The sequence below is a fragment of the Chelmon rostratus genome, chromosome 16 (assembly GCF_017976325.1).
Source record: "Chelmon rostratus isolate fCheRos1 chromosome 16, fCheRos1.pri, whole genome shotgun sequence".
NCBI classification, from domain to species: domain Eukaryota; kingdom Metazoa; phylum Chordata; class Actinopteri; order Chaetodontiformes; family Chaetodontidae; genus Chelmon; species Chelmon rostratus.
In genome coordinates this window covers 990,073-1,003,406 of record NC_055673.1, presented here as the reverse complement: position 1 = coordinate 1,003,406, position 13,334 = coordinate 990,073, and the positions used below count along the sequence as shown (strand labels likewise).

The 13,334-nt window shown below is 40.2% G+C and overlaps 3 gene segments (V, D, J or C); 1 reads left to right on the top strand and 2 right to left on the bottom strand.

The window, feature by feature from the left end:
• Positions 1 to 1,832: 1,832 nt before the first annotated feature.
• On the bottom strand, positions 1,833 to 2,527 carry LOC121619182. The segment is given in 2 exon segments: positions 1,833 to 2,257; positions 2,474 to 2,527. Coding segments are annotated over 2 exon segments (369 nt in total).
• Positions 2,528 to 9,495: 6,968 nt separating this feature from the next.
• On the bottom strand, positions 9,496 to 10,090 carry LOC121619173. The segment is given in 2 exon segments: positions 9,496 to 9,927; positions 10,035 to 10,090. Coding segments are annotated over 2 exon segments (375 nt in total).
• Positions 10,091 to 10,610: 520 nt separating this feature from the next.
• Positions 10,611 to 11,995, top strand: LOC121619220. The segment is given in 2 exon segments: positions 10,611 to 10,663; positions 11,501 to 11,995. A coding segment is annotated over 1 exon segment (264 nt).
• Positions 11,996 to 13,334: the final 1,339 nt, after the last annotated feature.

Below are 13,334 nucleotides of genomic sequence, written 5' to 3'. Positions count from 1 at the left end.
GATGAAAGGAAACGATCAATTCGATCAGTGAAGAATTGAAGTGCTTCCATTAATAGAGTGGATGATACACAGCTGTGCATCTGCAACACTCTCTCTTTCTCTTTCTCTCTTGTTGTCTTATTTTAATGTTGATGGTTTCAATAAAAAAAAATAATACAGATTTCATCAAATCAGAAGTTTCCATGAAGTTATTTGTTGTTGATTTTGTCTTAGATTTGCCATATAATACACTTAATATACAACTCATGTATGTTACACATGTTACACACAAAATGTTTTGACTTTAGTTTTTCTGAATTTGTATTAATACCATTAAGATGTCTGTTAGTCGTCAGTTGTTTTCTGCTTTATGGAACTTTGTTCAAATGACCCATATTTTGACCATTTCAATGGAAAATCTTCTAACTCTCTGTTGTTTGGCGGATTTTCATGAGTATTCATAACAAGTGCTTGATCTCCATCCATCCATTCTCTTCCACTTATCCGGTGCTGGGTCGCGGGGGCAGCAGTTTAAGCAGGGAAGCCCAGACTTCCCTCTCCCCAGACACCTCCTCCAGCTCTTCCGGGGGGACCCCGAGGCGTTCCCAGGCCAGCCGAGCGACATAGTCCCTCCAGCGTGTCCTAGGTCTTCCCCGGGGCCTTTTCCCGGTGGGGCATGCCCGGAACACCCTCCCAGGAAGGCATCCAGGAGGCATCCGGTAAAGATGCCCGAGCCACCTCAGCTGGCTCCTCTCGACGTGGAGGAGCAGCGGCTCTACTCTGAGATCCTCCCGAGTGACAGAGCTCCTCACCCTATCTCTAAAGGAGCGCCCCGCCGCCCTAATTTCAGCCGCTTGTATCCGAGATCTCGTTCTTTCGGTCATGACCCAAAGTTCATGACCATAGGTGAGGGTAGGAACGTAGATTGACTGGTAAATCGAGAGCTTTGCCTTTCGGCTCAGCTCCTTCTTCACCACGATGGACTGGTCGTGATTACTGCTGCCGCCGCACCGATCCGCCTGTCAATCTCACGCTAGTGCTTGATTTGTTCCTTGATATGATCCCAAATCTTTACACAAACCAAATATAATGGAAAGAGGATTTGCAGATTTGTATATGTAAAGCAGCATATCATCTGCATCAACGTACAGAAAATATCTTTGATCTGAGATTTTCCTGCAAGAATATTAAAATTTCAGAGTAACCATTCATCAACAGACTAATGAAAGAGCTGACAGCATTTAAAAACTCTGTCATGTGTTGCTGTTTAAAAGACTCCAGTTGGTCCGTTACATCTACGGAGACAGAGGGTTTCTCTCTGAAACAAGCTAAAGATTTGACATTCATAGAACCTGATTTTATTTCAAAACGATGTTTACGTGCATCACTCGTCATGTCTCATAGTTCAGTCAGTGCAGCCTATCAGAGGCCCCTTTTGCACAGAGATCCTGAAAAACTGCCATAAAGAAAACCCGTCATGATGCTGCCTTTGCTTTGTGACATTGAACCAAAGAACGGCAGCATGACAGAGTTCATGGAGCAAAAGTGCTGAAATATGTCAAGTCTCACATGAGCAGCAGCCTGGCTGTTCACATCAGTCGCACATTTCTTAATGACGGTCAACAAAAGACTTTCTGCTCCTCTGCTGTTTTCTATTCACACGTAGAGCTGAAAACCTCATGAATATATGAAGTGAAGCTTTTTCTGTGCTCCTGGATAAGCAGCCCATCCACTTCCTGTAAAATAATGAAGTTTAAAGAACCATCACCTTGTGTGATGATCCGCATGGAGGGGCTTCTCTTCTACCTGTGTGTGTGTGTGTGTGTGTGTGTGTGTCTGTGTGTGTGTGTGTGTGTGTCCTCAGTGAAGTGTATCAGTCTCTGTTGTAGCTTCCAGCTGCAGCAGTCAGTTCAGTTTCCGTTCAGTCTGACTGAGGGAGGTTTTTGTACGACTCTTTTTCACTGTGTGAACCACCCCTCACTGTTGATTTCATAATAACTCTGACAGTAGTAAACTCCTGAATCTTCAGCCTGAACTCCACTGATGGTCAGAGTGAAGTCAGTCCAAGATCCACTTCCACTGAAACGATCTGGAACTCCAGACTGACGGCTTGTCATTCGATAAATCAGGAGTATAGGAGCTTCTCCAGGTTTCTGAAGGTACCAGTGGAGCCAGCCATTTACACTTGAACCGATTCTACATCTGATGTAGACAGTCTGTCCTGGAACAACAGACTGAGATTCAGGAGACTGAGTCACGGTGATTCGTCCTGATGAACCTGGAAAACATGAAAAACAGGAGAAGGGTTATTGAGACAAATCCAGCTTGGAGGAAGATGATCACCATCAGAACAGAAGAGCATCATTTCTTTAACATGGAGAATAGATGGAAGAAGGTCAATGCTGCTTGTTTCAGTGTTTCTCCATCACAGCAGAACATGATTGTGGTGAAGCTGGTTGCATCCTGAAGCCAAGTTTTCAGAAGAGAGTCTCACCCTGAACCAGGAGCCCCAGGGTGGCCAGCAGTAGAACCAGTGAGCTCATGATGGTGCTGCCGGTGTGTGAGTGGCTCTGAAAGGCCTGGACAGCCACTGATCAACACTGGCCTCTTAACGGCTGGGAGCAGAGAGGCAGGACACATATGCAAACACACAGAGTCAGTGAACTGTAGCTGTCCTCAACATGTCATGATGTTTCCTCCTCACTGCTGGAACAACTGACTATTTAACTGCTCAGATATATAGTCTGGCGGGTGCGGATGCTGTCTATTTGTGTGGGGATTTCAATAGTCGTCTTGGCAATCTTGACGATAGTATAAGTGATGTGGATAATATACTTGAAAGAAGTAATCTCGATAGCTTTGTCAACAACTATGGAGAAACGTTAATTGAATTTTCGAGAGATGTTAAATGCTGTGTGCTCAATGGTAGAATACTCTTGGGCAAGGATAACTTCACTTCAATTTCTGTTAAAGGAAAAGCTGTCGTAGATTACATTATTGCCCCACATGAATGTTTAAGTAATTGTGTTAAACTTTGGATTTTTACCCCAAAGGAGTTAATAGAGAGATTAGGAGATGAAGGCCTGTGTCTGCTGGGTGATAGATGTAAATTACCTGACCATTCTCTACTGTCGTTACAAATTTAAGTAAGACCTCATTTTGTTAAAGAAAAGCTGCATTTAACGTATACTCGGAAGACTACAGTACAACGACTTCCTGATTCATTTTTGGCCACTAGTCAATGCAATAAAGTACTACAAGATTTTACAGAACAACTGGGAATTATTAAGAATAATCAAAAGGAGTTGAATGCCTGGTATGATAGATTCTGTGGCTTTGTTTATACAGCACTTAACAGGGGGGTTAAGAAGACTAAGAGCCATAGAAACATTCGAAATTCTCATAAATCCTACTGGAATCAGGATTTGCAGGCTTTATGGGATACTCAAAAAATAGCAGAAAAAGTTTTTCTGAAATGTACGAATAAAATTTTGAGGGAAAAGTTGAAGATGGAATTTAAAGAAAAGCAAACCAAATTTGACAGGATGTTACGTACAGTGAAACACAGTTTTAACAGAGGTCTTTCTCTGCATATTGATTACTTGCAAACTCATAACCCTCAACATTTCTGGAATGAAATAAACAAACTGGGCCCCAAGAGGTTAAGGGAGATTCCTATGGAGGTAAAACTAGAGAATGGTGAATGTAGCTCTGTCTTAGGGGCTGTACTACAGAGATGGGAGAAGGATTTTGCAGATTTGTTTTCTGGGTGCAATGATTCATTTGATGACGTTTTTCTGAAAGATATAATAAGTTTAAAAGAATCATTAGAAAGTCAAATGAAAATTGATAATAACTATAATGTATTTTTGAATGCAAATTTCTCTGTCGAAGAGGTAAAAAATGTAATAGATAGATGCAAACTGAAAAAAGCCAGTGGAATTGATGATATTTCTTATGAAATTCTAAAGTCACCAAGGTTATTCAATGTATTATTTGAATTATTTCAATCTTGACACTTTTGACAATGGCACCATTCCTACACAGTGGCAGAAGTCTCTTATAAAACCTATTCCTAAATCTACTAGAAATGACCCCAAGCTGCCTCTTAGTTACAGGGGTATTAGTCTAATTAGTTGTGTGTATAAGCTGTATTCATCAATCTTAAATTGCAGGCTGGTAGAACACCTGGAGAGGACAGGTTTACTTGTGGATGAGCAAAACGGGTTTCGAAAATCTAGAGCTTGTATTGACCATATATTTGTAGTTAGTTCTCTGATACAATCAAGAATTAAGGAGAACAGGTCGACATTTGCTTGTTTTATTGACTTCAGGAAGGCATTTGATTCGATTAATAGAGAACTTCTTCAATACAAACTTTTACAATCTGGTGTTAATGGAAAGTTTTATTATGCTATCAAGTCCCTTTATCAGGCTCCTGTCGCTTGTGTTCAAGTCAATGAATACAGAACAGGATGGTTTTCCCAACAATACGGTGTGAACCAAGGAGATGTCTTGTCACCAACATAGTTTTCAATTTATGTGAATGATTTAGCTGTTCAGATTAAGACCTCTAGCTTGGGAATTAAAGTTGATGATCAGACTGTGGGCATACTATTATATGCGGATGATGTAGTTCTTTTAGCTGAAAATGAAGAAAATTTGCAGAGTATGCTGAACACTGTTGAGGAATGGTGCGGGAAATGGAGACTAGTGATAAATCAAGATAAAATACAAATTGTACACTTCAGGAGGAAATCATTGGAGAGAAGTCAAGTTATTTTTTAATTTGGGTTTAGTAGTGCTGTCATATACTGACCAGTATAAATATCTTGGTTTGACACTGGATGAACACATGACATTTAAGGAAGCTGTTAATGTTTTAGCTCAGTCAGCAGGCAGAGCTTTGGGATCTGTACTGAACAAAGTAAAGCATTGTGGTAATTTAGGATTCCATACTTATACAGAACAATACAATTCATGTGTCTGTCCGGTGTCTGACTATGCTTCTGGTGTTTGGGGCTTACATGTTACATACATACATGTTGCAATACAGTGCATTATAGAGCAATTCGATCATTTCTGGGAGTCCATAAATTTGCTTCTGTCTTGGCCATTACCGGAGATATTGGATGGGAACCTCCAAACATCAGACATAAATGTCAAATGCTTCGTCTCTGGAATAGACTGGTGAAGATGCCCAACCAGAGAATTACAAAAAGATATTTAATTGGAGCATCTCCAATCTTCACCCCTGGGCTAATGAGCTAAAATCTTTATTTCATTTGAATAATTCATCATTTATTTTCTATAATAGGTTATGTTGTGATATTCAGGAGATGAGGAGTAACATGTTTCTTAAGTTTATAGAAAAATTGTCTGTTGACATTTGGTATAAAACAAAATTGCGTACTTATTGTCTTATAAAGGACAGCTACTGTGTGGAACCTTATGTACAGTATAATTTAAGCAAAAGACAGAGATCCCTGTGTGCACAGTTACGCTCAGGAACATTACCATTAGCTTTAGAGACTGGAAGGTTTAATGCTACTCCAGAGAAGGACAGACTTTGTTTGCTGTGTGATTTGGGAGAAGTTGAGAATGAGGTTCATTGTATGTTTTACTGTCCTGTATACGCAGATATCAGAGAGGTACTTTTCAATAGGATGTCTTCTATTTATTTTGATTTCTTTTGGTTGGATGACCATGAAAAACTTGAACTATGTTTCAGAAGGGGAACCCTTTTCATGGCAAAATTTCTTTACCGGGCCTGGAATAAAAGGCAAGATATTTTGTTTGAGAACTGAGCAGCAGAATTATTGTTTAGGATGTATTGCTGCAATGTCAATATATCGGTGTCTTGTAAACCCATGTGGGTTGGGCACATTTGTGTGCATGACACGAAAATAAAGAAATCAATCAGTCATCAATCAGTCATGTAGAATTAAAGAGACTCAGGATGCTGTACAGTAACTGCAAATTAATCTCAAAAACAACACTTTCCTTTTCATCTACTGAGCCATTTCATAGTCTTATTGTGATCTGTTTTACAAGAGGGATCTGGCTGAGAAGCCAGCTTGAAAATAGTCTTATTAGTGGCACGAGGCAACACAAGAGGAGCGTAGCTCGATCCACTATTGTTATCCCGCGCGTTTTTTCTTCCCATTTTTCATCTTCCGCCAGAATTTCGGCGCGTAAGTAGTCCCACAACTTTGAGAAAACCCTCGCAAACTATATTTCAAAATGTGCGGCTCGATCGGGAATGGTGTGTTATGTCTTTTATAGCTCTTTTGTCAATAATTCACAAAGCTATTCGCAAAAAACTGCGTAGAATTTCCTATAAGAAATGAATGGGAAATTCCTCAATTTTCTGCCTTTTTCAATTGTCCGCTGCTTCGCCATACTTTCTCCTAGAGACTTCATTCAAACTTTAAAACGTAGATAATTTTGTTGGGTCGAAATGAACCTCAGCAATTTTTTTGACATCTCTCATGGTTTTCGAGCTATGACCATCTGAAGACCATAAAGTTTCTCAAAAAATGCTCAGAATTTCTCCCCCTAGAGTGGATGACATCATCACTTAGAGTGAAAGAGCCAGTGAGAAATCGCCTGAATTTTTTTTCTAAAATTGATGTAAAATCCAAACGGTGAATAGGAGACACATAATTTTTGGATCTTTTTGTAGACAAACCTTTCTTCTCTCGTCAAAGTTCAATTTTAAAGGGTTCGCCCCCATCAAATTTAAATAAAGAGGGATCTTGCACCAGCTGCCCTTCTCTGCTGCTCCATTAAAACGTCTTTTTAAATCGACCATTTAGTTATTTTTCTAAAGAATATCTGGACATAAAACACACGTACATCTGGCCCAGACATGTCCACATCTCACAGTGTAATCAGTTTTTTGATAGCAGCTATGATTTTGTCACAATCACAAGTTGTTCGGAAGAAACCGACAGCAAAAAAGTAGCTTTTCTAGGGGAGAATTGTCAACAGGTGCAACTGTCATTTACACACACATACCGGTCAATAACCCACGCACACACATCGGCAGGACAACCAGCCTGAGAATGATTAAATCCATTAAGATCAAAGTTGTCCTCTTAACGAGCTCAGTAAAAACAAGGGCATTGTTTGAAAACAATCTCTGTCCAACAAGCAGCTAAACTCAGCTTCAGAAAGCGCTTTCCCAAAAAAGTCGAGACAGTAGTCACACAAACGCACACACAAACAGGGCTAACCAACAGCTAAAAAGTGATTAAAAACAAGCACGTCAAAACTGAACAGGAACAGGTAAAAAGTGGGAGAGATAGAGAGGTAATTATCAGCAGGTGGGGCAAAACTTGAACACACACACACATACACATTCAGACACACATATACCAAACACATCTCCATGTAGGAACTGGTTGGGCTGCTTGTTCAAAATACAATTTTAATAAATGTGGAGTTCAAGCAGACACACACAAACAAACAGACGAAGACACACACACACGCAGTCACACACAACAACAGATACACACAGACAGACACAGTCACACACAAATACAGTTAAATACACACAGACAGCCTCATATACATAGACAGACAAAACGCCGTTAGCTCGATTAGCGCCATTAGCATTAGTGCTATTAGCTCTGCTAGCTCTATTGGAAATGTTAGCACTGCTAGCTCTGTTAGCACTGTTAGTTCTTTTAGCATTAGCACCATTAGCCCTATTAGCGCCATCAGCTGTTAGCTCTGTTAGTGTTAGCTCTGTTAGCTCCATTAGCTCTGTTAGCGCTGTTAGAGTTAGCACCGTTAGCTCTGTTAGCACTGCTAGCTCTGTTAGCATTAGCACCGTTAGCTCTATTAGCGCCATTAGCTGTCAGCTCCGTTAGTGTTAGCTCTGTTAGCTCGATACGTGTTAGCTCCATTAGCTCTGTTAGCGCCATTAGCGTTAGCGCCGTTAGCTCTGTTAGTAAAAGGAAACTTTGTATGATAACAGAGATGGTTCATTTCCATTAAATTCATTCATGTTTATTGATTCAGTTAATAAGACCAGCAGCCCCCTCGTGCCACTGTCAAATTTCGGCGGCACCAGAATTGTCTAGTGTTAATAACTACAATACAGAACACAAAAACAGATCATGACTATAACACGCAAGACTAAAACTCATCGAGAAGATTAAGGTGCACATGAGGGTAAGCGAAACCGAAAACTCAAAATCTAATTTCATTTCACAAAAAGCTGGTTTTAGTTTTTTCACACACCACAACACCAGACCACACAGTGCTAATGTTGGAAAAGAGCTGAGATTAATCAGGGATGAAAGGAAACGATCAATTTGATCAGTGAAGAATTGAAGTGCTTCCATTAATAGAGTGGATGATACACAGCTGTGCATCTGCAACACTCTCTCTTTCTCTTTCTCTCTTGTTGTCTTGTTTTAATGTTGATGGTTTCAAGATTTTAAAATAATACAGATTTCATCAAATCAGAAGTTTTCATGAAGTTATTTGTTGTTGATTTTGTCTTAGATTTGCCATATAAAACAATTAATATACAACTCATGTATGTTACACATGTTACACACAAAATGTTTTGACTTTAGTTTCTCTGAATTTTTATTAATACTATTAAGATCTCCATTAGTCGTCAGTTGTTTTCTGCTTTATGGAACTTTGTTAAAATGACCCATATTTTGACCATTTCAATGGAAAATCTTGTAACTCTCTGTTGTTGGGCTGATTTTCATGAGTATTCATAACAAGTGCTTGATCTGTTCCTTGATATGATCCCAAATCTTTACACAAACCAAATATAATGGAAAGAGGATTTGCAGATTTGTATATGTAAAGCAGCATATCATCTGCATCAACGTACAGAAAATATCTTTGATCTGAGATTTTCCTGCAAGAATATTAAAATTTCAGAGTAACCATTCATCAACAGACTAATGAAAGAGCTGACAGCATTTAAAAACTCTGTCATGTGTTGCTGTTTAAAAGACTCCAGTTGGTCCGTTACATCTACGGAGACAGAGGGTGTCTCTCTGAAACAAGCTAAAGATTTGACATTCATAGAACCTGATTTTATTTCAAAACGATGTTTACGTGCATCACTCGTCATGTCTCATAGTTCAGTCAGTGCAGCCTATCAGAGGCCCCTTTTGCACAGAGATCCTTCAAAACTGCCATAAAGGAAACCCGTCATGATGCTGCCTTTGCTTTGTGACACTGAACCAAACAACGGCAGCATGACAGAGTTCATGGAGCAAAAGTGCTGAAATATGTCAACCCTCACATGAGCAGCAGCCTGGCTGTTCACATCAGTCGTACATTTCTTAATGACGGTCAACAAAAGACTTTCTGCTCCTCTGCTGTTTTCTATTCACACGTAGAGCTGAAAACCTCATGAATTTATGAAGTGAAGCTTTTTCTGTGCTCCTGGATAAGCAGGCCATCACTTCCTGTAAAATACTGATGATCCGCAGGGAGGGGCTTCGACCTGTGTGTGTGTGTGTGTGTGTGTGTGTGTGTGTGTGTCCTCAGTGAAGTGTATCAGTCTCTGTTGTAGCTTCCAGCTGCAGCAGTCAGTTCAGTTTCTGTTCAGTCTGACTGAGGGAGGTTTTTGTACGACTCTTTTTCACTGTGTGAACAACCACTGACTGTTGATATAATGAACACTCTGACAGGAGTAAACTGCTGCATCTTCAGTCTGGACTCCACTGATGGTCAGAGTGAAGTCAGTGTTTGATCCACTGCCTGTAAAACGATCTGGAATCCCTGATGCTCGGCTGTTAGTATAGTAAATGAGCAGTTTAGGAGTTTCTCCATCTTTCTGTTGGTACCAGTGTAAATAGTTCCCATTATAAACCTCTGGACTGGTCTTACAGTTGATGGTGACGGACTCTCCCAGAGCAGAGCTCACTGCTCCAGGCTGAGTCACTGTGATCTGGCCTCTGGACTCTGAGGATACAGACACACAAACATAAAGCAGCGTCACGGTTTTGTCGGCTTCATTTCAGACGGACGGACGTTCATAGAGGAGAGGACTCTGATCCTCTGGACTTTACCTGTGAAGCAGCAGCAGAGGAGAGTCCAGATGAGGACGCCGATCAGAGTCATGTTTTTGATGAGGAGGATTTCTGTGGCTTCTGTTGTCATGAAGGACAGCTGTCAGTCATCCAGTGTTCAACCCTCAGGACTATAAACTCTCCCAGAGCACTGGAGCATGGTGCTGCTGATGCAAAGTGGCTCTCTATGGAAATGCTCTGACTGACTCCAACAGGGACTTGGATTAGTCTGATGATGCTGCTGATCAGTGGATCAATCACTTTATCAGAGCATTGATAAACACTCAGTGATCATTTCAATGTTGATTTGGTTTGAGGACTCTGGATTCATTTTCTTTCACAATGTTTTGTTTTAATTTAATGCGAGAACAAATTAAATGTGACTTTTAGACAGACGTAAAAATAAAAACATAAAAATGTGATGAATTGTGATCAGTCGTGTCACAGTTTGATCAATATAAGATGAAATAGTTCATTCTTTCAACAGCTGGAAGTGTTCATGTTGAGTTTGTTGTGTTCACAGTCAGAGAGCCGTGTCTCTCTGCAGTGAGAGGTTTTTGTACGACGACTCAGTCAGTTTGTATCACTGTGGTTGACTTTTGGTGGAGGAACCAGACTGGACGTTGGAAGTAAGTTTCTGCTCAAATATTAAATATTGTTTCATCAGTAAATGTTTGAATTCATGTGTCTGAACATTTGCAGTAACTTGAACTTTTGATCGGACGGATCAAAATCACTTTAAAGACTCAGTTTTATTGTTCGTTTCTGCTGTTTAACCTTGAAGCTGAACTCAAAGCAGCTTCACTCAACTTCTCTTGAAACGTTTCATTTCATTTGTGAAATGTGAACCGTTTGAAGTGTCGGAACGATGAAACGACAACACTCGTACTTTTCACACGTGTGTAAATTTGCTCTTTGATTCTCATTTTAAAGCGTTTTGAATTTGAGTAAAAATCATTTTGAACGAAGATGAAAATGTTGAAAATGCCTTTAAATCTCTGATCTGCTCAAACGGCTCAAAATGTCTTTTTGAAATAATGTTGACAGCTCTCTGATGGTCCTGGCTTATTTTTGTCTGATAATATCGTTGGATCTCATCAACTTCTGAGAGTTTCCACAGTAAATGTTTTTGTATAAATGTATCAGGACTCTGAATGAAATCACAGACGACTGAAAATATCTTCAAACTGTATTTTCTTGTTTTCTTCAAAAAGTCTAAAAGAGGTTTTTGTGTTTTAAAATGTCAATCAGATTGTTTTATTTCTCGTGCAGTTTGATATATTTCAGGTCATATGAGGACTCTTTCTGTGCTGATGTGCATGAGAGGTTTCTTAAAGGGAAGTGAAACAATGTGTGAGTGAGTGACTGGTGGAGCAGAAAAACCACCTGACAGAAACTCTCACACAGTAAAGGTGTTCAGGTGTCTGGTGTTTGATTGACAGCCGTGTGGTCCCCGTGTCTCCTAGGTGACGTCCGTCCCACCCTGACGGTGCTGCCCCCCTCCAGTGAGGAGCTGCGGCAGGGGAAGGCCACGCTCATGTGTCTGGCCAACAAGGGCTTCCCCTCAGACTGGACTCTGTCCTGGAAGGTGGACGGCAGCAGCAGCAGCAGCAGCAGCAGCTGGGAGGAGAGCAGGAGCCCCGGGGTGCTGCAGAGGGACGGCCACTACAGCTGGAGCAGCACCCTGAGGCTCCCTGCAGACCAGTGGGGGAAGGTGGGCTCTGTGACCTGCGAGGCCACCCAGGGCTCCCAGACTCCTCTCTCAGAGACGCTGAGGAGAGACCAGTGTTCCCAGTCCTGACCTGCCTCACTGAGACTCTGCTACTGGTTTTACTCTGCTACTGCTCTCACTCTGCACTCTGTCTCTGTCTGTTATCTGACAAATAGAAATATTCACTAGATTGTTGCACCGTTTCAATATTATTTCAGTGTTTGCAGAAAATAAAGACGTGTTCTTCAAATCACTTGTTTGAATATTTATTATCCTCAAAGTGTTTTCAGAAATGTTCTTTTAATAGTTGCAGTGATGCTATTGAACCAAAAACATTTTAAAAGATGTATTTTTTCCTTGATGACTTTATAAATTATGTTTCACATCACATCATGTGTTTCCATATACACTGATTATCAAAGAGTTTATAAACTCAGACAAAAGTCCTCATCATTTTTGATTCATGCAAATCAGTGATGGTGAGGACTGTCATGCTGTTATTGCTTTGGGTTTATCTAAAGAACATGCACTGTCCTTCAAGTCAAACTATAAAAGCATGAAAAACATTTTCTAAAGAAGAATTGTATCATCAGCATAAAGAGAAACCAAATTCTTGTGAACTCAAATTTATCCCTGAAACTCTTTACATCAGGGGTCACCAACCCGGTGGCCAGGGGGCACCAGGTCGCCCGCAGCATCCACATCAGTCGCCCGGAAGCCAGTTCTTAAAATAGCACTAATCACGAATTAGCTCTGTCTAAAATTTTATTTAATTGTTTTGCTATTCTTTTTGAATTACATTTACAGTGATGTAAATTTAAAAACGAATACATAAAAACGTAAAAAACATGTATATCATAAAAAAAGTTTAATATACGAACTCTGACGTAGTCTGGGTCGGAGGTCAGTCTAGTGCGCATGACAAACCGGCTTTGCTGAGATGAGCTTGTGAGCGCTGCAAAGATGAGGAGACGAACGCGTTTTCTACCCACAAAAACAGCAGAAAAAAGGAAGAAAACTTATCATTTTCACAGTGAATGGGAGGAAGAGTTCTTTTTTACTAACGTGAAAGACAACTGCGTGTGTCTCATTTGCGGTGCGACTGTGGCGACGGCTAAGCGGCACAACGTGGAGAGACACTTCAGTACATGTCACAAAAGCTACCATGCTAACTACCCACCAGGCAGCCGATTTTTGTTAAATCTTGCATAATTGATAATTTGTACAAACATGGTTCAGAGTTTATGATTTGATAAAAACTGTTAGTGGCTCGTAAAAATTGAAAAAGATTTCCTGCAAAATGTTGTGGAAGTGATAATTTGAAAATGAAACAATTGGATATTGCATATTGAAATGTATCTGTTTCCAACCTTGTTTAATCATTCTGAATAACTATTGTGATGGATCATCAGTGTCTTCACATAGAATATCATTAATAATAATATAAAATTAAAGGAACACTGTGTAACTTTGTTATTTCAGAAGTGTATTATCAAAGTGTAGCCCTTTGCATTACTCAGTGCCCTTGAAGTAGCTCTTAGTTTCAAAAAGGTTGGTGACCCCTGCTTTCAATCCTGCTTCTGCTGAAG